At 38.0% G+C, this 27,874-nt stretch overlaps 1 protein-coding gene across 7 annotated transcripts in view; it reads left to right on the top strand.

Moving 5' to 3' along the window:
• Window positions 1-264: 264 nt before the first annotated feature.
• The window catches only part of CCDC66 (coiled-coil domain containing 66), a 39,669-nt gene continuing 12,059 nt past the window's right edge, over window positions 265-27,874 (top strand). For 3 of the 7 annotated variants that reach the window (XM_024982881.2, XM_005222871.5, XM_010817749.4), the window contains exons 1-11: window positions 265-336; window positions 2,248-2,312; window positions 2,987-3,012; window positions 10,548-10,989; window positions 12,599-12,758; window positions 14,349-14,452; window positions 15,902-16,023; window positions 16,982-17,083; window positions 26,085-26,216; window positions 26,612-26,862; window positions 27,164-27,248. In XM_024982881.2, the coding sequence (XP_024838649.1) occupies window positions 326-336; window positions 2,248-2,312; window positions 2,987-3,012; window positions 10,548-10,989; window positions 12,599-12,758; window positions 14,349-14,452; window positions 15,902-16,023; window positions 16,982-17,083; window positions 26,085-26,216; window positions 26,612-26,862; window positions 27,164-27,248 (1,500 nt within the window). In that variant the 5' untranslated portion in view covers window positions 265-325. Of the gene's footprint in view, window positions 337-2,247; window positions 2,313-2,986; window positions 3,013-10,547; window positions 10,996-12,598; window positions 12,759-14,348; window positions 14,457-15,901; window positions 16,024-16,981; window positions 17,084-26,084; window positions 26,217-26,611; window positions 26,863-27,163; window positions 27,249-27,874 lie in introns of those variants that run through there. The other 4 variants (XM_059879774.1, XM_059879773.1, NM_001192819.2 and 1 more) reach the window with 4 other exon arrangements.

The raw sequence follows: 27,874 nt of genomic DNA, 5'->3' as shown, positions 1-27,874 counted from the left end.
ATGTTATTGCTTTTTGTTTCTCCCTACTTTTGCCACCTCCACTTGAGCTAACGCACTTCTCTGAGTGCTCTCTGTGAACTCTAGGGGCTGCAATTCCCAGGTAAGAACTACCACCATTCCAGAATCAGGACCACAAATCCCAAGTGGAGCGAAAGGATAGCCTCGCCCCCAAGCGCAGGCGCCAGTATACTCAATCCTGATTGGCCCGCTCTCCTAGCTCGCCGGCATCACTGTATCCAATCGGTGTGGTGCTTGTTGAGCGACGGCAGCAACCGGCGTACACAAGGGGCTTGAGCGTCCTGTGGAGAGCGCGAGAGGTCAGGCCATGAACTTGGGGTAAGCAGGGGAGAGAAAGGTGGTAGTCTGTGGAAGGGCGAGGCTTAATTGGCCCTTAGAGTCCTTCTCGGGGGACTTTCCAGTCCTGTGTCGTCCCAAGCCTCAGTGCCGGCTCCCTGAAGTGCAGAGGGACAAGGGGCTGGCCGGCCCTTTACTTTTCAAATTAATAACTCGCGTGAAAACTGCCGTCTCTCCTTTTCGCTTCCTCCTGTATCTCAGGAGGGAGAAGGAGGAGAGGCGTGAGAGGAGGTAAAAGGTGAGGGCAGGTGGAGAGATAAAGCTTAGCAGCTTCCCGGGGAGAAATCATGGCCCAGGTTCTGGTGCTTTGCGTCGCTGTCGTGGGGTGTTTTTGCAATGTTGGAGCGCCCAGAGAAGCTTAGCACCTGCAGTGCAAAGAGCCTAGGCTTATCGAGGAGCCGTGGATCATTTGTGTTTGACATCTTGCAGGCCCTCATTAGATAATGGTGGTGGTGGTTCGAATCTTTGTGACTCCGTGGACTGTAGCCTGCCGAGTTCCTCTGTCCATGGGATTCTCCAGGCGAGAATACTGGAGTGGGTTGTCATTCCCTTCTCCAGGGGACTCTCCTGACCCAGGGATTGAACCCTTGTCTCCAGTATTGCAGGCAGTTTCTTTATCGTCTGAGCCATCAGGGAAACCAAATAAAAAGGACCGTTGCATAGTTTTCTTGATTGGGAAGTTTGATATTTTAAGAAGATGAAAAGTCACCAAACTTACACACATGCACCTCATTTAGCAAATAGAATCCAGGGATAGCAAATAAATAAGACAGCCCCTGAAGGCGTTGCAATGCAGTAGTACTGAATAAAGGTACTTCACAATTTCATTCAAAGTCTTTTGTTTAAATTTCACCAGTGTAAACGTGAACTGTTTATAACTGTGCAACCGGAAAACCCTTAAAACCCATTCTTTCCAGTGTTCTTTCTTAATCATAAGTTGAGGTCGTTTGATTTCCCCCACCTTTAGCATCACAGCAAATTTCATATTCCTTTTTCTTGGTCTGCTGGGTTTAATCTTTTTTTTTTTTTTTACTGTGGTGGTCATTTTTGTCCCTGTTGATACTTACTGACCTACTTTTTCCCTTCCTCTCTCCTGCTCCCCTCACCTTACTAAAATAGCATAATAACTGTGTGTACTGCTGCTTTTGGTTTTAGTGAAATTTTTATTAGAACTTTAACAAACATGCAATTTTCGTTGACAGTAACTACTGTTACTTTGTTCTCTTGCATTTAACAGGCACAGATAAAGTACAGAGAGGAAAATATAGGTGTATTACTGTGATACTTTAAAAAGTGTCACTAAGTCTGAATGTGTATTAGTTGAAATATTCAAAATAAAACTCCATGCTCAAGCAGTTTATAACCCTAGTGGCACTTTTACAGGTTCACTTCCAAATACTGCTCTACTAAGGCGATAGAATGTATTAGTCATGAGACCATTATGAAATTAATAAATAGTAACTAGAGGTTTTGCTCCTTTAACATGGGTGAGGAATTTCCTAACAGCATTATTTTTTTTTCCAGTCTGGAGTTAAAAGAATTAAATGATGTTAGAATAACCAGATTAATTTATTCCTTTATGACTGAGCAGCTGAACTGAACAAAAAGAAGTTTCAGGTTGAATACGATAAATTCTTTGTAGGAAAGTTTCAAGAATTTTTTCTATGTAGTTTTAAATTTTATCTTGAAAAATGTTTTAAATTAAAAGAATGATTTCAACTATACCTCAATTAAAAAAAAATAAACACATTTTTTTTAATGGTTTAATATTTACAAGGTTCTTGTATTAATTCAAAAGAACAAATTTACTTTCAAGGTTCAAATGAACATTTCTGGCTATTTAAAATGTTGCTATTTCTTAAAAATGACAGACAACTTGCTTTTATTTTGCAGAGATGGTTTAAAGCTTGAAACGGAATTATTGAATGGAAAAACCAAGCTTATATTGTCTCCATATGGTATGCTATGTTACTGGAAATCTAAAATATAAACTTTTAGATTGCTACATAAAATGTATTATTTTGTAACAGGTTTTTTGCTTGTAGTGGAATATTTAAATGATACTTTGAAAAAAACTGGTTTCCCTAATTTTCTCAAATTTATTTTTAGCCAAGTAGAGTCAAATCACATCATTGCTTACCACTGTCAGTATTTATTCATATAATTTAATGTTCCAGTATATTTCATATGTAACATCTCTTTGTTATATGTGTGTATAGCAAACATGCTTATTGTCTAATGAGTAATATGGGTGAAATTTATGTATTTACATTCGTACATGTAAACAATGTATTATTTGAGAACATTCAATTTATAATAAGACCATAGTTTTAAAGTCATTTTTAGTATTAGTTTTAAAACTCAGAGTATGCTTTGGTACTCTTCTCATTTAGATTATTTTCTTTTTCTTTAAACTGTTTATAGTTTTACCTTGGAAAGTGAACAAAAATGAAATAGAACTATTTGAACCACACTGTAAAAGTTAAAACATTTAATATCTAAAGTTGATGCTTTCGGGGGTTAATATTTTTAGTTAATATCTTCTTAAAACAATGCTAATTAAAATTTTCTTTTGTGACTGCCTTAGTATGTTTTTGGTCGATAGTTTAGTAAATTTTTTTTTCTTTTGTAGATCATAAATCAAAAGTTTCTGGAAAGGTAAGCCAAATGACTTTGACCTGACTTATTTTCAAATGTGAAATGCAATTCACTTTACAGTGGTTTGAAAATAATTCCTGTCAAACTATCATAAAGGATTTGGAGTGATGATTATAAGTTGCTGTTTGCTTGCTTTCAGGCTGGTTCTTTCACAAAAATGGAATCATAATTTTTTGGTTCAAAAAGACTTCTAGAATTTCTTTCTCCAGATCAGTTCTGTCCAGTAACACTTTCTGCAGTGATGGAAATGTTATAAAATCAGTGCTGTCCAATATGACAGCCAGCCACTAGCCATGTGTAGCTGTTAAGGGCTTAAAATGTGATCGGTATGATTAAGGAAGTTAATTGTTAATTCACTTATTTTATTTTAAATTTCAATTTAGTAACTACTGGACAGTGTAACTCCTGAGATCTTTAAAAACAGACTTTAGAAACAAACTTCTTTTTTCATACTCAGATTCCATTTTCCCGCACCAAATGGATGTATTTGGTTGACAAAATCTTAAATGCGTTTAGCTTCTTAGTCCTAGAGGTTATACTTAAGCTAAATGATAATTTTCCTTTTCAATTATTTTTCCTTATCAGGAACCCACAGTGCCGTTTTCTGCAGAATATATTGCCACTTCAAGATTTTGATACCACTTCTTGTTTCCCATTTCTTTTCCCATTAAGCAGCAGAAATTTCTATTCTCCTCCATAAGTTTCTGTAGCCTCCTTTATTTTGAAGCATCTTAAAGTCTGTTTTTCCATATCTTGAGTAGAGCCCAGTTTGGGTGATGTGGCACTTATCAATTCTGAACCCTTGATGGCTTTGGTTTCCAGGTTTAATCAAGTGGAGACAATGCTTGAGTTCCCAGCTTATCAGTTACTTGGTAAATGGGTGACAGTGGTCTAAGTAATTCCACAAGCTACCTAGAAAAATTGTTACATGCACACACAGTATATGCATACCTTGTGTGTCCCCTTAATTGAAAAATATTTTTCTGCCCTAAAATATTGCAACAATTGTTTTTATTTGAGTCACAGTAACAAATACAGTACTCCTTTTCAAGCTCCTAGATTTAAAAACAAACAAAAAACTACCTGTAATAGTTGATTTGTGTCTTCCCCTGGCCTCTATTTTCTTGCACATATTCCTTCTTCAATTGTGTCCTTAATGGGTTTGTTATTGTCAGTACATTTGTGAAGACATTTCATTATCTTTTTAACCAACTTAGGACATCCGGAGATCCCCTTTTATGCCTGTAATAAAGTTACTAGTCTTGGACTTTTGGTAAAATCCTTTCAAAATTCTTTTAGGGGTCTAGATATTTGTTTATTGAATTAAAGCAGGTTGTTTTATTCCTCTTGCTTTGGGGGCACCAAAATACTGATGCATGGTAACTCTGTGAGGTGGATATGTTAATTAGCTTGATTGTGGTGTTTATTTCACAATGTATACCTATATCAAATTGTACACTTATTAAACCTCAGTAAAGCTGGAAGCAAGTACTGATGCAGCCTAAGTTTCCTGAATCTCAATTCTGCAGCTATATATTGATTTTCTCTTTTCTGTAAGTTGCTCATAAATTCACTCATTATAGTGCTTTTCTTTTCTTCTACGAGGGTAAGCTCCTAAGTGACCATCCTGCCTCCAGTTCTTTTTTTCATCTTCCTCACCAGTTGAATTACTGTCATGTTCATAGTGTGCTGTTTAAACACTGTGAGCTCTAGCTCATCATCAAGTCTAAAATACTGTGGTCTGAGTACTTTAAGTTTTTCAAAATCTCTCCTGCATTTTTCTTTAATCTGTGGAAGTGAATTTGAAATAAATATGGTTGCCAGTGTAATATCTTTAGCTTTTATAGGAAGAGAAATGAGAGAAATATTAATGATTCAGTGTCATGGGTAATTTGTAAATTTAATATCTCACAATTAGTTGAAATATGAAACATTAAAAAATGTTTGCAGATATTTCTACGTGTGAAAATCAGAATAATCCCACACTAAAATATGCATATAGTATTAGTGCTAGGTAGCATGTTTTATGGAGAAGGCAATGGCACCCCACTCCAGTACTCTTGCCTGGAAAATCCCATGAACAGAGGAGCCTGGTAGGCTGCTGTCCATGGGGTCGCTAAGAGTCGGACATGAATGAGCGACTTCACTTTCACTTTTCACTTTCATGCATTGGAGAAGGAAATGGCAACCCACTCCAGTGTTCTTGCCTGGAGAATCCCAGGGACGGGGGAGCCTGGTGGGCTGCCATCTATGGGGTCGCACAGAGTCAGACACGACTGAAGCGACTTAGCAGCAGCAGCAGCAGCATGTTTTATATTTTAAAATATTAATTTTCTCTGAATCTTTCTGACCTTGGGATCCTGGTTCCATATAAATTCTGAGTCGACCAGCATTAAATACATTGGACCCTGTCTTTATATCTTTTTTAGGTAAAGAGCAACATGCTACATAGAAATGTTTATGACATTAATACCCTACTTGATCAATTAAAATTCATCTGATCCAGTAAATACTTGGAAAATGATATGGGCTAGATTGCTTTTTCCTATTAAGTAACTTGAACATAATTGAATATTTATTTCATAATCCATGATTTTTTGCTGCTTCCACTCATTACTCTTCTCAGGCATTAAGCTACAAACATATTCAGGATTGAGCTGTGTATATTGCTATCATGCCAGACATCGCTACCCCCCTTTTTCATTAAATACCTTTAGGTGATTTTTTTCTGAATTTATTTCTGGTATAAGTAGACTGTAGCAAAATAGTTCTAGTTAAATTGGGGCAGCAATTAATAGGTTTCTGTTCAGAAGAATTTACTGCAGCTGTGAAATTCCACTATGTGTGTATAGCTACGTTCTTGACTGTATTTGTTCTGTGACTCTGAGAGAAAAAAAAAGTAAAACCTAGTCCATGTTTCTTAAAAGCAGGACTGTCAGTTCAGTAAATAACTGTATGCTGCTGCTGCTGCTAAGTCGCTTCAGTCGTGTCTGACTCTGTGCGACCCCATAGACGGCAGCCCACCAGGCTCCTCCATCCCTGGGATTCTCCAGGCAAGAATACTGGAGTGGGTTGCCATTTCCTTCTCCAGTGCATGCATGCATGCTAAGTCGCTGCCGTCGTGTCCAACTCTGTGAGACCCCATGGACAGCAGCCCACCAGGCTCCTCTGTCCACAGGCTTCTCCAGACAAGACTAGTGGGTTGCCATGGCCTTCTCCAAAGTATTATGAGAGATTACCTAATAATATGAACCATGTGTTAATAATATATCTGAGGACTTGAGTTGCCCCTGTATAGGTGCTTATAAAGATGGATAAGGAATATAGAGTATATGTTGGAAACTAGGATGGAGGAGCCTGGTGGGCTGCAGTCCATGGGGTCGCTGAGAGTCGGACACGACTGAGTGACTTCATTTTCACTTTTCACTTTCATGCATTGGAGGAGGAGATGGCAGCCCACTCCAGTGGTCTTGCCTGGAGAATCCCAGGGACAGGGGAGCCTGGTGGGCTGCCGTCTATGGGGTCGCACAGAGTCAGACACGACTGAAGTGACTTAGCAGCAGCAGCAGCAGGACAAATTATTGCTTAGGCTCAAGTTACTGAGAAGAATCAGCCACTGAAAATAGCAGTAGTTGAATCTGTTTTTGTTTGTGAAACAGTCACTCTGGAATCTTCCAAAGTGGCAATCAAGCAGGAACATTGTTTTTCACTGTGTGGAAATCAGTGAAGACCACCCAAATGAGAATAAGCAGAAGCTGTTAATTCAGAGTTTAATACAGCAGGGAATCAGTCATTATCACCTGAATTTGGCAGTTTCTAATGCGGGCATTAGAGAAGCAAGCTTTATGATGTTTGGAAAAAAAGGTGGGGCCTCAGGTGTGCCCTAATTGGAGCTAATTCTGAATATTAAAGCTGTGATTGTTTAAAAAAAAAAGTTGTGTTCAGAAAGAACACAACTTTGAAAACACCGAGAAAAGGTTCTGACAACAAACTAACTGACACAGTGTCACACAACGCAGTAACTTAAACCAAAAAGTTCTTTGGGGCCTGGATCAGCTATAAAATTCTTTCTCAGTAGATAATTGTCGATAGTGATTGGTTTTGGGGGGAGGCTGCTTTGGGGGTTTTGTTTTTACCAGTTTATACACTGCTTCTTAGAGTAGCATTTCCCCCAAGAGTCAAAATGCATTCCATCAAATGCTAGCCCCATGCTCCTGGAAGAGGAACTGGATACCATAAATCTCAAAGAATCCCAATGATCGTGAGCAAATGAAGTTTTGCACTTTATAAACTTGTCTGTATTTAATTGGGTATTCGCCAGTTATTGCTCCATGAAATCCTTTTGTACTTTAAGACTTGTTTAAATCCCGTGAAACTCATGTTCCAAAGAAGGGACCATGGTTCTCAAATTTTCATGTTCATAAGAATCACCTGGAGAGCCTGATAAAACAGATTTCTCAGCCTTCCCCTGGAATTTCTGATCCAGTAGGTCTGGGTTTTGCATTTCTGTGAGTTTTTAGAAACTCCTACTACTGACCCAGGGACCATACTCTGAGAATCATCACTCTGAGATATGTAGAATTACTCAGCTCTACCACTTTTTTTTTTTTTTTTTTACTACCAAGCTATCAAAATCCATAGCATGTTAGATCTGAGATGGAATTTGCTTTCATTTATTCAACCAGTATTTATTGGGCACCAGCTATTTGTGAGGCACTGGACTAGGCAGTTGGGATAAGTGAAGAAACACTAACATGCTATCTATCCTCTCAGAGCTCAGAGTATAGTGGTGAAAAACTAAAACCAATAAACATGATTGCAAATTGTGGTAAGAACCACAGAGGAAAAGGCGAGCATGGATGGGGAGGGATTAGCAGGGGGAGCTTAGTTTATGTTGGTCTGATAGGTTAAATGTGAAACTCCTTGCAGCTCTTCCCGATAAGATCAGGCTTTCCTACTCCTTGAATCTGGACTGCCCTTGTAAACCCACTTTGACCAACAGAATGTGGCAGAAGTGGTGTTATGCATATTCTAGAACCAAGGCATCAGTAGGCCTTCAGCTTCCATTGTCACCTTCTTGGAACCCATCCAATAAAGAAATTGGGATAAAAGACTCTGTGGAGAGAGACCCACTATCCCAGCTGAGCCCAAATTCCTGTTTGTCAGTGTAAGCTGCTTCTGACTGCTGGCTGCCTGCTTTAGATGGATAAGTGCTCTTTAGTTCATCCTAGTTGCCACCCAGCCTAATTTGCAGTAGGTATTTAAATTTGTCACCTTTCATTGAAAGAATTAGTTATATAAAAATAGCCATAGGATAGGAGGGTAAAGAGAGCATGTTGCTGCTGCTACTGCTAAGTCACTTCAGTTGTGTCTGACTCTGTGTGACCCCATAGACGGCAGCCCACCAGGCTCCCCCGTCCCTGGGATTCTCCAGGCAAGAACACTGGAGTGGGTTGCCGTTGCCTTCTCCAATGCATGAAAGTGAAAAGTGAAAGTGAAGTTGCTCAGTCATGTCCGACTCCTAGCGACCCCATGGACCACAGCCCACTAGGCTCCTCCATCCATGGGATTTTCCAGGCAAGAGTACTGAAGTGGGGTGCCATTGCCTTAGGTTGTGCTATCAGTATTATCGAAAGTCTTAAAGCCTGGGATGAAAGGGTGTACATGGGATGAAGAGGATAATAAAGAGATTTTGCTGCTGATGATATGGCACATTTTGAAAAGTAGGGTAAAATGAGGTTGATTAATTGGTCAAAGTGTGGTTATGTATTATGTAATTTTTGAAAGCAAGGAGATTTGAGATATGATAAGCCAGATGAAAGCCATATGGTATCTACCCAACTCCTTGACAGCAGGAATTTTGTCTTACTCATTTTATGCCTTCAGCATCTTTTCCATAGTGTTGATCACCTAAAGAGCTACAGTTAATATTGATTGAATGAGTGTTCAATTACTTTATGTTAGATGTGTCTGCAGAAACGTACAGTGGGTTAAAAAAGAGGTAGATTTGAGAAAAGCAAGCTGTATTTGTTTGGTAATGAAAACCTGAATTTAGACTTAAGGTCATATAAAAGGGGAGAAAAAGACATTTGGACGGAAGAAATGACCAGTATTTGCTGGTAAACTAAAGAACACCTTGAAGGAAAATAAAGAGTCAAAGTTGACTCCATGGTTACTGATCTGAAAGATTGGGACAGCAGTGCTACAAAAATTAGATATTTTGAAAATGAATGCTAACTTGGGGATGAGAGATAAAGAATTTGGTCTTTAAATGGTGTAGTCGAAGATAGTCACTCAACAAAATTTCCTTAAACCTACCCTGTTCCACTCACTGTTCAGATACTGGGGACACAGCAATGGACAAAGCAAACAAAAATCTGCACTGTGGAGTTTAAGTTAGACAAAGGTGGGATGGGCAGAAAATAATCAAAATAAATATAGAATATTACAATACCAAAAGTGCTATAGAGCAAAATAAAGGAGAGAAAGAGAAGGGGGCACAGTTCAGTTGCTTAGTCGTATCCAATTCTTTGTGACCCCACAGACTGCCGCACGCCAGGCTTCCCTGTCCATCACAAACTCCTGGAGTTTACTCAGACTCTTGTCCATTGAGTCAATGATACTATCCAAACCATCTCATCCTCTCTCATCCTCTTCTCCTCCTGCCTTCAATCTTTCCTAGCAACAGGCTCTTTTCCAGTGAGTCAGTTCTTTACATCAGGTGACCAAAGTATTGGAGCTTTCTGCCACAAGGGTGGTGTTGGGCACAGTAGCTTGGGAAAATGGGGAGTAGGAATGTGGGAGTGAGTTCAGAGCAGGAAGCCTGCAGTTTTTAATAGAGTGTTCAGAGAAGACTTCCATGAGCCAGTCATGTTGGAGCCCTGATTTGAAGGTGGTTAGTGAATGAGCCATGTAAAATTTGAAGGAATAATGTCCAATGTAGAGGGATTAACAAGTGTTAAGGTCTATGACTGGAGGTTCTTGTTGAAATTGTGATTTTGAAAGGTTACAGTTATGGGTAGTTACAAGGTCAGTATAAGATACCACTGTGGGAATAAGTAACTGAGGTAGCATGGAAGATAAGCAGAGCAGAGTCCAGGGAAGTGAGGTTATTCAAACAATGTAAAAGCACCAGTAGTTAAGATAGGAGTTAGGTTAGAGAGAGGGATGGTGACCCACCAGCTCAGATTTTAAGGAATAAGGGCTGGTAACCTAAAGGTCTGTAAAGACAAAGGTATTGTGCGTGTTACAATACTGACATGAGATTCAAAGCTGAAGTGGAATGGACTGTAACAACCAAAATTAAAATTGTTTTGTAATCTTCATTATTCTGAAATAAAATAATAATCCCCAGTTGTTAAAGATTTCAAGTGAAGATTTTGCAAAGGTTAAGTATGAGTTTCTACGGATGTATTACCTGACTGGCAAAGTGGAGGGAAAAAAGTTTTGAAGCCTGGCTTATCATTGATTATATAGAGATAATTGTTCATTTTTCATATGCTATTATAAATAATAAATTTATTTTGTTTTAACAGATGGGAAATAAAACCAAGATTGCAAAATATCCTTTACGAACTAAAACTGGATACATTCTAAAATCACAAAATACTTGTGTGAGGAGTGAAAAATTTTTGCAAAAGAAAAGAATTGGTTCAGAAACTTCACTGCTAAAAGGTGAAGAAAATAGTATGACTTTTTCACCCACTAAGGATTTATGCAAACAGTCTGTAGACAAAGACAGTCTTCATACCGAGAAAGAAATTTCATTTGCACCCCCTAATATACAGAAGACTAGAAACACCATGAATCCATTTGTAGTAGCTAAACAGAAGCCTTGTAGAAAGCACATCACAGCTGAAAATAGAAAGAGCGGTTTGGTGTGTCTAACAGAAGACCAACTACAACGAATTTTGATGACTGTAAACCAAGGAAGTAAATCTATTACCCTGACTGAGAATGAAAAGGAGGAGGAAACAAGTAAGAGTTTTCTAAAATTTTAATATTTTATCAATATGTGAGTGTTTTAGAATTTCAGTTTCATTGTATTTTACCTAACTGCCTCTTAAATTCTAGTTTAACGCATGAACTTTTAAAATAAATATTTGTTTAGAAGACATTCTCTCATATGCAAAATTACTCTTATAGTTAAAATATGCCATGTTTTATTTAACATTAATGCTAAGAATATTATTCTCATGTACCATAGACTTAAGAAATCCAGCTTTGTGCATCTAGATGTCATACAGAAAGAAAGCTGTTGTGCTCATTTTAGAATGTTAGAAGGCTTTACTTAGATGAAAAATAAATATATAAAATGTTCAAAAAAATTACTATAGTATTTCTAGTGAAAAATGACAAGAATTTTGCTATAGAGATTGGACACGAGTTGCTGAAAAGGATTATTTTCCGGGCCATGGCTTTTGTTCTTACTGACCTTCAGTCCTTGCTAAGACTTGACAACACTATCTTTGTAACCAATGTAAAACACTCACTTGGAAGTAGTAGAGTATTATATGCCTTCTATTTTACTAATTAGGGCATTGATTATATTTTTAAAAGCCTTCTAGTTTCAGCTTTAAGCTAAGGATTTGTGACTATGAGTAGAAATACTGTTAAAATTTTGTTAGGCAACAGTGACATAAATAAAAATAAAATCAATAGTCACCAGAAAGAGGGCCCACAACTGGTTTGGGGACCAGGTAGGTCCTTAACACTCCCATAGGGCTCATAATGGAGTAATTTACCTCCTCTTGGGGTAGATTATTCTTTGTAAAGTGAGAGTGCTAGCTTTTATCCTTAAAAGTTTAGAAGTTTATTACTTAAAAAATATTCTTGTGTAATTATGTGGCTGCACCGCAGTCTTAGTTGTGATGCATGGGATCTTCATCTGTTTTCAGCTGTGGAGTGCAGGATCTCTAGCTGGGCTGTGGGATTTAGTTCCCTGAGGAGGGATTGCACCTGGGTCCCCTGCTTTGGGAGCTCAGAGTCTTAGCCTCTGGACCACCAGGGAAGTCCTTTTTTTTAAATAAATTAATTTTTATTGGAGTATAGTTGGTTTGAAGGCTTCCCAGGTGGCTCAGTGGTAAAGAATTTTTTGAGCCAAGCATATGTGCCCTATATAAAATATTTGGAATAGATATATACAATAGTCCATGGAAAAGTTCTGCAGTGATTGATTTCCCAGCTAAATGAGAAAAATAAGGACAAGGTAATGAGTTTTTTTCTAAATCTGTTTGCATTTATTTTCCTTTAAGTTGTGATTTGTGTTATTTATACTATTTGTAAAAGTAATGTTGGCAAGAGTAAATGGAGGTTTTTCCCTCATTGTTGTTGCTTGTTTTCTTAGTTGAAATAAAAGTTTGTATGGCTATGGCCATACCTCTGGGCCATTTAACCTCAGACTCAGTTTCCGTTTTTAACAAAAAGGGAATTGTAATACCCACTGCAAGAACTGCTGTAAGAAGTAAGTAATTAGATAATGTGTAAAGCAGTATTTAAAAAAAATTGTATAGCAGTATATCAAGATAAGGTATTATAATAGATGCAATTTTAGTATTAATTTTAAAACATGCATTTTGCCTTGTAGGTCAGTATAGTCTAAACAATATTCCTGATCAGCCAAAGGATGAGAACATCATGGGACTTCTCCAAAATACTGAGACTGTTTCATCTATTCAGGATGAAAGCAAATCTGTTTTAAATAAAAATCAGGCGACATCTAATCAGTGTGAGCAGAAAATTTCCACGTATGTAACTCATCTGTTACTGTGGGGTCATCTTGGGAATATGATTTTACTTTTCCTTGATTTGTATGTGAAATATTTATTCTGAAGACTAGAGCTATTTAATGTTTTATTACTTAATATTTATGGAGTAAGTTTACGAACAAAGCTAGTGGAGGTGATGGAATTCCAGTTGAGCTATTTCAAATCCTGAAAGATGATGCTGTGAAAGTGCTGCACTCAACATGCCAGCAAATGTGGAAAACTCAGCAGTGGCCACAGGACTGGAAAAGGTCAGTTTTCATTCCAATCCCAAAGAAAGGCAATGCCAAGGAATGCTCAAAATTCTCCAAGCCAGGCTTCAGCAATATGTGAACCATGAACTTCCAGATGTTCAAGCTGGCTTTAGAAAAGGCAGAGGAACCAGAGATCAAATTGCCAATATCTGCTGGATCATGGAAAAAGCAAGAGAGTTCCAGAAAAACATCTATTTCTGCTTTATTGACTATGCCAAAGCCTTTGACTGTGTGGATCACAATAAACTGTGGAAAATTCTGAAAGAGATGGGAATACTAGACCACCTGACCTCCCTCTTGAGAAACCTATATGCAGGTCAGGAAGCAAGAGTTAGAACTGGACATGGAACAACAGGCTGGTTCCAAATAGGAAAAGGAGTATGTCAAGGCTGTATATTGTCACCCTGCTTATTTAACTTATATGAGAAACGCTGGGCTGGAAGAAGCACAAACTGGAATCAAGATTGCCAGGAGAAATATCAGTAACCTCTGATATGCAGATGACACCACCCTTATGGCAGAAAGTGAAGAGGAACTAAAAAGCCTCTTGATAAAAGTGAAAGAGGAGAGTGAAAAAGTTGGCTTAAAGCTCAACATTCAGAAAACGAAGATCGTGGCATCCGGTCCCATCACTTCATGGGAAATAGATGGGGAAACAGTGGAAACTGTGTCAGACTTTATTTTTCTGGGCTCCCAAATCACTGCAGATGGTGACTGCAGCCATGAAATTAAAAGACACTTACTCCTTGGAAGGAAAGTTATGACCAACCTAGATAGTATATTAAAAAGCAGAGATATTACTTTGCCAACAAAGGTCCGTCTAGGCAAGGCTATGGTTTTTCCAGTGGTCATGTATGGATGCAAGAGTTGGACTGTGAAGAAAGCTGAGCGCCAAAGACTTGATGCTTTTGAACTGTGGTATTGGAGAAGACTCTTGAGAGTCCCTTGGACTGCAAGGAGATCCAACCAGTCCATTCTAAAGGAGATCAGTCCTGGGTGTTCATTGGAAGGAATGATGCTGAAGCTGAAACTCCAATACTCATGCGAAGAGTTGACTCATTGGAAAAGACCCTGATGCTGGGAGGGATTGGGGGCAGGAGGAGAAGGGGACGACAGAGGATGAGATGGCTGGATGGCATCACCGACTCGATGGACATGAGTTTGAGTGAACTCTAGGAGTTGGTGATAAACAGGGAGGCCTGGTGTGCTGCGATTCATGGGGTCACAAGGAGTTGGACACGGCTGAGCGAATGAACTGAACTGAAGTTTATAGAAATGTATAATAAGGTTTTTGTTATTTTTTTATGTTTTGTCTTAGAGAGAATGTATGGAAACCAGCTGACATATTCAGTACTCTGGGAGAAAGAGAACGTGATAGAAGTTTGTTGGAAGCAAAAAAAGCCCAGTGGAGGAAAGAGCTTGGTAGGTAATTACTGCACCTTTTATTATATTAATAGTTTTGTTATCTAAGGAATATATATTGAGGATGAAATAGATCTTTCAGTATATTATCCAAAATCTTGTTTTATATCATCCACCATCTAGAGTAGTTCTCTGCAAATGGCATAATAAACTTTATGATTTCACATTCCTTTCAACAGTCTTTTATTTTTTAGTGCTCTGTGGTGTTCATCCAAAGCCACAGATGAACATTAATATCAGTGTCATTCTGGAGCTCAAACAAAGGTTTCTAAACATTTCTCATTTCCTGAGAATCCATTTTCATATTTTTCCATTACAGAAATTTTATAGGTTGAAAATGGTTTTATTTAAAAATATTTCATTTCAAAAATTAAAACTTTGTAATCAACAATCATCAGTAGGATACCAATCAGTATATCCCCTGTAAAAACAAGCTTATTTCTCTTTTTCAGTCTGTGGATATCATAATAAAATAATTTATAATTTGTGTTAAGTTGGATTTTAAGGTAACTAAGACAATAACTAAGAAACTCTTGTTACTTCTTGGGCTAGACTTAGTGTCCAGGTATGAGAGCTTGAAAAATACTGCAGTAATAGTTGTACTTCTTAGGAATAGTTGTACTACTAAAAGCATAAAGATGGAATTCATTGTCCACTGAACTGGAAAGTTTCTAGTTAGTCATAGCCCTGCTGGGACAGGTGATCTACAAAGAGAGATAAACAGAAGAAACTGGGAGTGAATTTCTGTTGGAAGTCAAAGTAATAGAAGAGTGAAGGAATTAAATAAATGTATAGTAACTGTATCAGAAGGTTTGGAGATTGAATGTGTGTTTTTATCATAATTCAACTTTAAATATTTTGATACAAATTTGGACACATGATTTTATATATTTTACTTTTCAGCAGTTATGAATAATAATGCTTGACATTTTTAAAATACTTTGTATGAGGCCCTGTACTGAGAATAAGCACTATTATTAATCTCATTTTGCAAAGTGAAAAAGGGGGTTTAGAGGAGTAAACATCAGTTTTCCCACAGTCACACAGCAGGGAAATGGTTGACCTTCAGTTTGAACCCAGGTTTTTCTGACTTCAGTTCTAGCCTTTAAGAATCTTAGTAATAATTGAATGAACATTACCAAAGAATAGAAGCTCACATAATTAGCATAATATAAAATATGTTATTCTGAAAAATTCCTCCTTATTTATAATCATAGTAAAACAAACATTTTACATTCATTTATGCCATACTTAAATTTGTTTCTGATTAAATGTTTTATTTTATAAATCTTAGAGTTCTCTCTGTCTTGTGAGTTAACCTCCTTCCTCAAAAACAGTTTTGAGTAGATCTTCTTAAACATTTGCACTCTTTAAGAAGGTCATGATTTGTTTACGTGATTTTTTTTTTACAGTTTTTACATATTTTTTAAAAAAGGACATTATTTACAGATGAACAGGTTGCTTTAAAGAAGAAAGAAAAAGAAGCTTCTGAAAAATGGAATAATCCATGGAAAAAATCTGAAAGTGATAAAATAGAATGGGAAAAACTTCAAATTGTGGACCAGTCTAAGGTAAGAGCATCAAAATCAGGCATTTATGGAATGTAAGATACCTTAACTGCAGTTTTTTAGTGCTAAGCCTTGTTTATATCATAAAGCTTATTTTTGAAGCTTATTCATTTTTTAAAAAACTCACGCTACATTTGATGTTTTAAAATGTTATTTTGAATTTAAGTATGACCTCAACTACTCTGTATCCTATAAATAATCTTACTATATACTATAATATAAACCTACTATATTGTAGGTGAGTATAGAGGTTCCTGGCACCTCCTTGAGGCTCCTCTAAGAGATCTCCATGATGTTTTCAGTTCAGCTGAGTCATGTCCGACTTTTTGCGACCCCATGGACTGCAGCGAGCCAGACTTCCCTGTCCCATCACCAGCTCCTGGAGCTTACTTAAACTCATGTCTATCGAGTCAGTGATGCCATCCAACCATCTCATCCTCTGTCATCCCCTTCTCCTCCCGCCTTCAACCTTTCCCAACATCAGGGTCTTTTCCAGTGAGTCAGTTCTTCGCATTAGAGGGCCAAAGTATTGGAGTTCCAGCTTCAGCATCAGTCCTTCCAAAGAAATCCCAGGGCTGATCTCTTTCAGAATGGACTGGTTGGATCTCCTTGCAGTCCAAGGGACTCTCAAGAGTCTTCTCCAACACCACAGTTCAAAAGCATCACTTCTTTGGCGCTCAGCTTTCTTTATAGTCCAACTCTCACATCCATACATGACTACTAGAAAAATCATAGCTTTGACTAGACGGACCTTTGTTGGCCATGATGTTTTACATGACCACAAAATTCTACCACTGACCATGTGGTATCCATTACAAGGTTATCAAGTCAAACATAAGTGATTGCTGATCAAACAGAAGTATATACTGTGTGTCCCTCAGGGAGTACTTCAGGGACTTTAAATTCAGTATGTGTTTAATATTAGACAAAAAAGTACCCTTGTTTTTCTATTTATTTTTAGACTTCTGCCTGCTCTTCTAGCATTCTGTCACAGTCTCCCAGTCAGGTAATGGTGATCCATGCTGATGGGCCCTCACTGCCTCGAGCTAGTCAGACCTCACAGGTAAGTTCTAAGTGTCATTATTGTAAATACATAAACCCTTTCACATCGATTGCTGTATAATGTATTTCCTTGAAGAAGTGAATCTCAGTACTCTTTTTTAAAAAATTATCTGTTAACTTTACTGAGTACAGTATGCTCCTTAAATTTTTTTAAAAAGTTATCAACTATTCTTTTTTTCCTTCCTAGTGAACAATTTACATTTAAGAAATGCATTCTGAGAATAAGGTAGTAAACTAAAAGTATCATTCTGGTGATAGAAATTTTCAATACTGGTAGATTTACAGAATACATCTGTTTAGGTTGTTTGCATGGCAGCTTTTTTCTGCTTCATGTGGGACTGACTTCCCTACATAAAATGATTTTATAGGCTACTCAAATTATTAATATGAATTACATTTTTCTGTGTTCCCCAAAGCACTTTGACTAGCTGTTAAAAGGCAATCCATTGGTCTTGCTGGCAGTAATTTTGGAAAATTCTGTAGTTTTGAATGACAATTTTAAGTTTTACTACTAAAAACTACAAATAAAACTATTCATGAAGTTGTTGAGAATTAGTTGCAAGCTTGTTTACTTTTCAACATTAGGATTGAAAAGAACTTTAATGCTAAAAATATTAAGTACTTCTATTACTGAAATGTTGGTTGAAGTGTCAATGTGTTGCTTATTTTGCATGGTTTTTTAGGTCATCTATTATCCGGGAGTAATCCATACTATATTAATACAAATAAAGAGTTAACCATTTGAGGTGATTTTGCATTTTTTTTTTAATGATAACGTTTGTCTTTTCTTTTGTAATCTAGAAAACCAGTAAAGTTATTTATACTGTGGAGTCAGAGATAGGGGTTGGGAGTGGGAGAAAGACTAGAAAGGAAAACATATACTAAATCTAGAACTGAACCACCGAAGATTAGGGTATGATTATGTTTGCGTATTTTTACTATTGAAATATAGTTTTTAATGTATTTTAGTATAAATGTGGTTAAGATAATGGAGAGGTACTACTGAGGGGACATGAACTAACTGGGTAACAAAAAGAAATCCCCCTTTAAATACTTGAAAGATGTTGGTCTCACAAATTGCAGCCATAGCCACAAGCATTTCTTTTATTTGAATGAATATTAAGTTAACATCTTCATGTAACTGAGAAATTCACTTTCAGGCAGAATCATCAAGGCCAGTTTAGTTAAAACAGGAGGTAATGCATATAAAGTGTGTAGGACAGTGACTGATGTAACAAGCGTTGAATGAAGGTTTGCTGAGGTTACAATTTACAAAGCACAGGACCATTCTGAGCCCTGAGGGTGTTAGAAGTTAGTCCTCCCACCATCTTCCTTTCTCCTCCTCTTGATTCTCAATCTTATTCCTCCTTTCCCAGTTGAATGGTCCTGTATTCTCTTTCCTGTATTGTTCAACTTAAACATTCTTTTACAACTCTGCAACTTAAAATTTCTTTTTGTGTTTCTAAGAAATATTTCACTTACAGCCTCAGCCTTTTTGACAATACCTCACTTTCATGAAACCTTGGCTTTCTCTAATGACTATACCCCTCCCTGGGAAGGCTTTTATTAAGAAGAGTATATTTTTTCATACTCTCTAACATGGGATAGAAAGTGTGGTTATCATTCTGCTAGCTTCCTGTTGCTACCACCAGACTGTAGTTCTGCAGTTGGACAACAAAATATTCTTCTAATTTTTCACCCTTTTTTCGGTGGTAAAATATACATAACATAAAATTAATCATTTTGGGACTTCCCTAGCAGTCCAGCAGTTAATAAGACTCAGCATTTTCACTGCTGTGTGCCTGGGTTCTGTCTCTGGTTGGGGAACTAAAATCCTTCAAGACATGTGATTTGGCCAAAAAAATACAGTATTAATCATTTCTAACTATATACTATGCCAAAGCCTTTGACTATATGGATCACAATAAACTGTGGAAAATTCTGAAAGAGATGGGAATACCAGACCACCTGACCTGCCTCTTGAGAAACCTATATGCAGGTCAGGAAGCAACAGTTAGAACTGGACATGGAACAACAGACTGGTTCCAAATAGGAAAAGGAGTACATCAAGGCTGTATATTGTCACCCTGTTTATTTAACTTATATGCAGAGTACATCATGAGAAACGCTGGACTGGAAGAAGCACAAGCTGGAATCAAGATTGCCAGGAGAAATATCAATCACCTCAGATATGCAGATAACACCACCCTTATGGCAGAAAGTGAAGAGGAACTAAAAAGCCTCTCGATGAAAGTGAAAGTGGAGAGTGAAAAATTTGGCTTAAAGCTCAACATTCAGAAAATGAAGATCATGGCATCCGGTCCCATCACTTCATGGGAAATAGATGGGGAAACAGTGGAAACTGTGTCAGACTTTTTCTGGGCTCCAAAATCACTGTAGATGGTGACTGCAGCCATGAAATTAAAAGACGCTTACTCCTTGGAAGGAAAGTTATGACCAACCTAGATAGTATATTCAAAAGCAGAGACATTACTTTGCCAACAAAGGCTCGTCTAGTCAAGGCTATGGTTTTTCCTGTGTCATGTATGGATGTGAGAGTTGGACAGTGAAGAAGGCTGAGCGCCGAAGAATTGACGCTTTTGAACTGTGGTGTTGGAGAAGACTCTTGAGAGTCCCTTGGACTGCAAGGAGATCAGCCTGGGATTTCTTTGGAAGGAATGATGCTAAAGCTGAAACTCCAGTACTTTGGCCACCTCATGCGAACAGTGGACTCATTGGAAAGGACCCTGATGCTGGGAGGGATTGGGGGCAGGAGGAGAATGGGATGACAGAGGATGAGATGGCTGGATGGCATCACTGACTCGATGGACGTGAGTCTGAGTGAACTCCGGGAGTTGGTGATGGACAGGGAGGCCTAGCGTGCTGCGATTCATGGGGTCACAGAGTCAGACATGACCGAGCGACTGAGCTGAACTGAACTGAAAGTAACTTTGAAGTTCAAAGTGCTCCACCGCCACCCCCCGCCCCCGCCCTGCCCCCCAAATGATTGTATGTAGCTCTTAGTTGTGCTGCTCTTCCTCTTGGAAGATCTGGTTCTTTCTAGCTCAGTGTCCTGAAACTACCCACCATGCAGAAGAATGCCTTTTATGCCTACTGATTAGACAAGATGAGTAGGTGAACAGAAGTGTCTAAAGTAAGAGGCTCCTGGTATCTGGACTTGGAATCATGCACTGACAACAAACAGGACTCCTTTGGCAAAGTCACCGCTGATTATTCTTTCCCAGACGTGCTTTAAGGAGAGAATTAAATGAAACAGCACTGGGTGTGTCTAGGTGACCATTTGGAAACTACTTTCAGTTCTGATATACCTGCCATTCATACAGCATTTATTATAGTAAGACTAACATTTTCTAACATAGAATGACTTGAAGGTGGCTAAAAATTTACTTTAGGAACTGTTTGTGAGGAAGTGTGTATTGAGTACCTATGAAAATGAGTTTTCATTCAAGGCTGTCAGTTAAGAATAGGCTCAAAATAGGTGTTTTAAAAAGGAGTTTTTATGTAGGGGAAGGAAGGGAAATCTCAGGTCATTAATGTGAAGGAGAGAAATTGAAAAAGTGGATAAGCCTAGAAAAAGAAGTTTCTTTCCTTAGATATATGGAAGAATTAATGGAAGGGAGGTGCTAGATAATCATAACACATTTGTTACACAGTGTGTATTGTATTTTACATTTATCTGCCTTACTCAATCGGAGAAGGCAATGGCACCCCACTCCAGTACTCTTGCCTGGAAAATCCCATGGACGGAGGAGCCTGGTGGGCTGCAGTCCATGGCGTCGCGAAGAGTCAGACATGACTAAGCGACTTCACTTTCACTTTTCACTTTCATGCATTGGAGAAGGCAATGGCAACCCACTCCAGTGTTCTTGCCTGGAGAATCCCAGGGATGGGGGAGCCTGGTGGGCTGCCGTCTATGGGGTCGCACAGAGTCGGACACAACTGAAGCGACTCAGCAGCAGCCTTACTCAATTTCAACTAAAATGAGCTCAGTAATTGTGAGACTTGAGGACCTCTCTTTTGGTCTAGTGGTTAAGAATCTGCCTGCCAGTGCAGGAGACAGGGGTTTGATCCCTGGTCTGGGTAGATTTCACGTGCCGCAAAGCAGCTAAGCCTGTAGGCCATAATTACTGAAGCCTGTGTGCTCAGAGCCCATGCTCTGCAACAAGAGAAGCCACTGCAATGAGAAGCCTGTGTACCACAACGGAGAGTAGGCCGCACTTGCCATAACTAGAGAAAGCCTGCATGCAGCAGCAAAGACTCAGTGCAGCCATAACTATATAAAAAAAAAAAAGACTGCATTTACCTACCACCTCTCCCATTCCCCAGGTTTATCTTTCATTCTTCTACCTGAATGCGCACTGGGGAAAAGTTGCAAACAAGAAAGTAATAAAGAGTTTTCTACTCAATTGAAGAAGTGAAATGACTTAATTAGTTGGGAAGCAAGTGAATGGTAATGGCTTTGTAAGACATCCTTGAGTAAGACATTGAAGACTGAATTAGAAGAACTGATGATTAAATCTTCTACAGGCTTGTAAATAGAAGACATATATATGAAACACTTAGTGAGGATTTTAAGAATTTTCAAAGGTATTTTGACTTGTGTCTTATTTTTGAATAATTTGAGACTTCACCAAAATTTGAAATCAGATCTAGTTACATCAGACTTAAGAAACAGATTATAGGATTCTGTGATGATTCATGCCATTTGCTGTGAATTTTTTTGTTTTGTTTTTGTTTTCTTGGCCACTTTGCTGTGCTTGTGGGATCTTAGTTCCCTGACCGGGGATTGAACCTGCTCCCTTGGCAATGAAAGCATGGAGTCCTAACCACTGGACCACCCTGTGAATTTTTTAAAGAGTTCAAAGGGTCCTTCCCCCAACCCCCAGTTTGATCTCTAAAATAACATTTCTAAAAATAGAATCGTTAAATCACTTACCTGAAGATAAAGCTCCTTTTGAGTAGTTTTTTTAGACTTAAATGGATGATTTTTTTCTGTTTAAAAATGTGTGGGAGCATCTGAGATACTAAGATTTTTCCTTTTTGTTTAAGTATTCCCTTTGATCAAGGCACTTGGTTGTAAACTTTGAGCTTTGCCATTATTTCTGATGAAACTATGGACAGAAAGTAATATTGTAAGGTATATCTCTATTACCTTATTCTGTCAAACTGTTTTTAAAGTTATGTCATGTAACAGAATGTTTCATTGCATAACTTGCCTTTCAAGACACTTTGAGTAGAATATATCCTTTTCTTATTTGTTAAAGCATAGTAAACTCTCCTAGGTTAGAACAACAGTAAACGTTTATGCTGCTGTTTTTTGTTTATGTTTTTTCATAAAATTCAGGGACTTATTCTGGACACAGTGTATTTTTCTTATTGAAGTATCATAGATCTTGATAGAGCTGTCACAGCAGAAATGGGGGGGAAAATACACTGAGAGACATGATTCAAAAGAGAAAGCAGCTGGCTCTGTTATATCCTCCTGACTCTTGGTCCAAAAGCAGTGTTTTTGTATTCTGAAGCCAGATGTAAACAGTAGTCATTTATTCAGAATATTAGTAATTTCCTTTCAAAGTAAATGAGACTATATTAGGCTAGAAATTTTAAAATCTGTAGTTGTTTTGGAGAATTTCCTATTTTCATTAGAAATTTAGAATTTTCATTAGAAAATTTCATTTCTTTACTGTTAGTTATATGCTTCTGCTAGTATGTGTTAAAAATATCATTCTGAAAAATTGACTTGTATTGCTTTTTAGTTGCTAAGTCATGTCCAACTCAGCAACTCCATGGACTGTAGCATACCAGATTCCTCTGTCCTCTACTATCTCTTGGAGTTTGCTCAAATTCATGTCCATTGAATTGGTGATAATAACTAACTATCTTAACCTCTGTTTCCCTCTTTTCTGTTTGCCTTCACTCTTTCCCAGCATCAGGATCTTTTGCAGTGCATCGGCTCTTGGCATCAGATGGCCAGAGTATTGGAACTTCAGCTTTAGCGATGGTTCTTCCAATGAATATTGAGGATTGATATCTTTTAAGATCAACTGGTTTGATCTCCTTGCAGACTCAGGGGTCTTCTTCAGCACAATAGGATAGCATCAGTTCTCTGGCGCTCAGCCTTCTTTATGGTCCAGTTCTCACATCCGTACATGACTACTGGAAAAACCATAGCTTTGACTATATGGACCTTTTCAGCAAAGTGATGTCTCTGTGTTAATACACTCTCTAGGTTTTGTCATAACTTTTCTTCCAAGGAGTAAGCTTCTTTTTAATTTTATGGCTGTGGTCAATGTCTGCAGTGATTTTGGAGCCCAAGAAAATAAAATCTGCCACTGTTTCCACTTTTTCCCTATTTGCCACGAAGTGATAGAACTGGATGCCATAATGTTAGTTTTTTTAATGATGAGTTTCAAGCCAGTTTTTTCACTCACCTCTTTGACCCTCATCAAGAGGCTCCTTAGTTTCTCTTCACTTTCTGCCGTTATTGTAGTATCATCTGCATATCTTTATTCCAGCTAGTGATTCATCCAGCCTGGCATTTTGCATGATGTATTCTGCCTAGAAGTTAAACAAGCAGGGTGACAGTACAGCCTTGACACACTCCTTTTCCGTGTTGGGCCGGTCTGTTGTCCATGTCTGGTTCTAACTCTTGTGTCTTGACCTGCATACAGGTTTCTCAGAATACAGGTAAGGTGGTCTGGTACTCCCATCTCTGATGATTTTCTATAGTTTGCTGTGATCCACACAAAAGCTTTAGTGTAGTTGATGAAACAGAAGTAGATATTTTTCTGGAATTCTCTTGCTTTCTCCATGATCCTGCAAATGTTGGCAATTTGATCTCTGGTTCCTCTGCTCTTCAAAACCCAGCTTGTACTTCTGGAATTTCTCTAGCTTGAAAGATTTTGAGCATAACCTTGCTAGTAGGTGAAATGAGCATAGTTGTACAGTAGTTTGAACATTCTTTGGCATTGCCTTTCTTTGGAATTGGAATCAAAGCTGACCTTTTCCAACCCTTTGACCACTACTGAGTTTTCCAAATTTGCCGACATACCGAGTAGAACACTATAACAGTATCATTTTCTAGGATTTACAGTAGCTCAGCTAGAATTCCATCACTTCCTTTAGCTTTGTTCATAGTAATGCTTCCTAAGGATCACTTGACTTTACATTGCAGAATGTCCTGTTCTAGGTGAGTGACCGTACCATCGTGGTTATCTGGGTCATTAAGACCTTTCTTGTATAGTTGCCACCTCTTCTTAATCTCTTCTCCTTCTTTTAGGTCCATACCATTTTTGTCCTTTATCATGCCCATCCTTGCACGAAATGTACCCTTGATATCGCCAACTTTCTTGAAGTTATCTCTAGTCTTTCCCATTCCATTGTTTTCCTCCATTTCTTTTCCATTGTTCATTTTAGAAGGCCTTCTTATCACTCCTTCCTATTCTCTGGGACTCTGCATTCAGTTGGATATAATTTTCTCTTTCTCCTTGGCCTTTCACTTCTCTTTTTTCCTCAGGTATTTGTAAATCCTCCTCAAACAGGCACTTTGCCTTCTTGTGTTTCTTTTCCTTTGCGATGGTTTTGATTATTTCCTTCTGTACAGTGTTATGAACCTCCATCCACAGTTCTTCAGGCATTCTGTCTAACAGATCTAATCCCTTGAATCTATTCCTCACTTCCACTGTGTAATCATAAGGGATTTGATTTAGGTCATACCTGAATAGCATAGTGATTTTCCCTACTTTCTTCAATTTGAGCCTGAATTTTGCAAAGGAGCTAATGGAATGAGCCACAGTCAGCTCCGGGTCTTGTTTTTGCTGTCTATATAAAGCTTCTCTCTTCGGCTGCAAAGAACATAATCATTCTGATTTTAACTTGGTGATGTCCACGTGTAGAGTCTTCTCTTCTGTTGTTGAAAAAGGATGTTTGCTATGACCAGCGTGTTCCTTGACAAAATTCTATTAGCCTTTGCTGTGCTTTATTTTGTACTCCAAGGCCAAACTTGCCTTTATTCCAGGTATCTCTTCCTGCTTTTGCATTCCAGTCCCCTATGATGAAAAGGACATCTGTTTTTGGTATTAGTTCTAGAAGGTGTTAGAGGTCTTCATAGATTTGGTCAACTTTAGCTTCTTCAGCATCAGTGGTTGAGGCAGACTTGGATTACTATGATGTTGAATGATTTGCCTTGGAAACGAACTGAGATTATTCTGTTCTTTTTTTAATTTTAATAAACTTTATTTAATATTTGCTTAATTTTTCTCTGCATATATATATTGTTATTTTTTATTATTATTATTTTTAAAATTTTATTTTATTTTTAAACTTGACAATATTGTATTAGTTTTGCCAAATATTGAAATGAATCCGCCACAGGTAGACCCACGTTCCCCATCCTGAACCCTCCACCCTCCTCCCTCCCCTACCCTCCCTCTGGGTCGTCCCAGTGCACCAGCCCCAAGCATCCAGTATCGTGCATCGAACCTGGACTGGCGACTCGTTTCATACATGATATTATACATGTTTCAATGCTATTCTCCCAAATCTCCCCACCCTCTCCCTTTTGAGATTGCACCCAAGTACTGTCCCCCTGGTGGCTCAGATGGTAATGCATCTGCCTGCAATGCGGGATACCTGGGTTCAATCCCTGGATTGGGAAGATCCCCTGGAGAAGGAAACAGCAACCCACTCCAGTACTCTTGCCTGGGAAATTCCATGGACTGAGGAGCCTGGTAGACTACAGTCTGTGGGGTCACAAAGAGTCAGACATGACTGAGCCACTTCACTTCACTGCATTTCAGACTCTTGTTGACTATGAGGGCTCCTTGTATACTTGAGTTTTTTTGTTTAAAATTATTGCATCTCTTAGAAATAAATATATTACCACATTAAATCTACATAAATTCTTCGGAAAGATTTGTAAAAGATAAAGTGATTAGGAAAAGAAATGTAAACTTTTAATGGTATTGGTGACTGTTGTTTAGGAAGCAGTACTGCTGGAGCAGCCTTTCAGTGCTGTGAAACAAGAACAGCAGCGAAAATGGATTGAAGAGTTGAACAAGCAAATAGAAGATGACCGGCAAAAAAAAGCAGAGGAGAAAATTATATCCTCAATGGTAACTTATAAAGTTTCATGGGTACACAGGGGAAAAAAAATTAAACATCTTTAATCATAAACTTAAAAGTATCCTAAAACTGCATGACAAGACTGGAATATTTAAATTTTTCCACATTTGCTCTTGTGAACCTTTTTTGAATGAATTTAGTAAGTGCGATTTTGCTTAGTTTCTTGTAACTTGTTAGACATTTCCTAATTCTTTGAGTTTTTCATATTCTCTAAGCTTAGCTGTCTCAACGTATGTGGAATCAATACAGAATGCGATTTTGTTAATTTTCATGATGCTTGTTTTGCTGTGTGGTGACTCTTAGAAATTGTGTTATTTGTCATGTGGGATTTTAAATGTAAGAAGAGTTATTAAAGTTCTTAGCAGTTCTTGTTTGTCTTGATTAGGCTGAGGAACGTGACAGATGGGCGATGCATTTTGATTCCTTAAAGAACTATCCTGGTTCTCAGTCTCGACTATCTTCTCAGTCAGTGCAAAAACAACCAGAGTACTTCTGTGTCTCTCCGGACACTCAGGAGCTGGCTGATATCAGCAGTCTTTATACACCTACAGTTGGAAGCCAGATTGAACCTTCAGAGGAGGAACATACAGTGAAACCTTTTAGAGATACGGCTGTGGCAAACATTCAGAAAACGAAGTAAGTTCATTCTTCAGTATTTATTGATGTTTAAGAAAGTCTGTGTGCTTTTTTTTAGGGCTGTTGTTTGTTTATATCTTAATTGTTTTCAGTTTCCTATTTTTATTTATAGTAGAAATGACTCGGTAGAGCTCCCTTGCCTTCCCACTTGCATCTCTTTCAGCTGTCCTATATTAATCTACTTCTTGCCTATCAAAAAAAAAAAAAAAGTAGAAATGATGTATTTCAAACAAAAATGAGTTAGTAGTTTGTTAAACCCACCTTTGTGGGTTTTAAGTAGCTAATATGTCTCTCTTGGCAGCTTTCTCCGTTCTATGACTGCTCTTTTGGACCCAGCTCAGATTGAGGAACGAGACAGGAGGCGACAAAAGCAGTTAGAACATCAGGTATTGCATTGTAACATGTTGTTCTTTGCCTTAATAGTTAGTAGTCGTGGCCTAGATACCTAAGTGAATGGAAATTAAAATTTTGCTATAAATTTATAGCACAAGCCTGTACAATCCTGTGATTACATCTAATTTCTACCCCAACTGGCGTTATGTTAGAATCATGCTCATTTGGAGAACTAGGTCGTATCACATGCTACAACCACCTGCCTTCCAAGAGAGAAGGTCTCTAATGTATAGGTTGTGTATCTGAAATGATACTGAATCTGTTTAAGTTAGTATTGAGTTGTTTTTTTGTTTTTCCCTCCAGTTCTTCTGAATTCTGTTCAGGGTGAGAATTAGGTCTTTGAAAGGGAAATATATATAAAGGATTGAGGTAAAATTATGATTAAGAAATCTAGCAGATAATATAAGAAAGGAAACTAAGATTAAAATTCTACCCTAATTTTAGTCTAATACTAAAGGGACTTGAATGTCTAATAATTCTTTAAAATGTCTACTGTGTGAAGATTTGGCTTAGTTCATGTAGCTAATAGTCAATTAAGTGAACAGACATTTATGGAGCATCTGCTCTTTTTACCAGGCACTATGTTAAACACTGAGATTCTTTCCTCAGTTGGTTTTCT

The sequence above is a fragment of the Bos taurus genome, chromosome 22, assembly GCF_002263795.3.
Source record: "Bos taurus isolate L1 Dominette 01449 registration number 42190680 breed Hereford chromosome 22, ARS-UCD2.0, whole genome shotgun sequence".
In the NCBI taxonomy this organism is placed as follows: Eukaryota; Metazoa; Chordata; class Mammalia; order Artiodactyla; family Bovidae; genus Bos; species Bos taurus.
The sequence above is the reverse complement of the archived record's forward strand: the minus strand, read 5'-3'. Positions and strand labels throughout refer to the sequence as shown.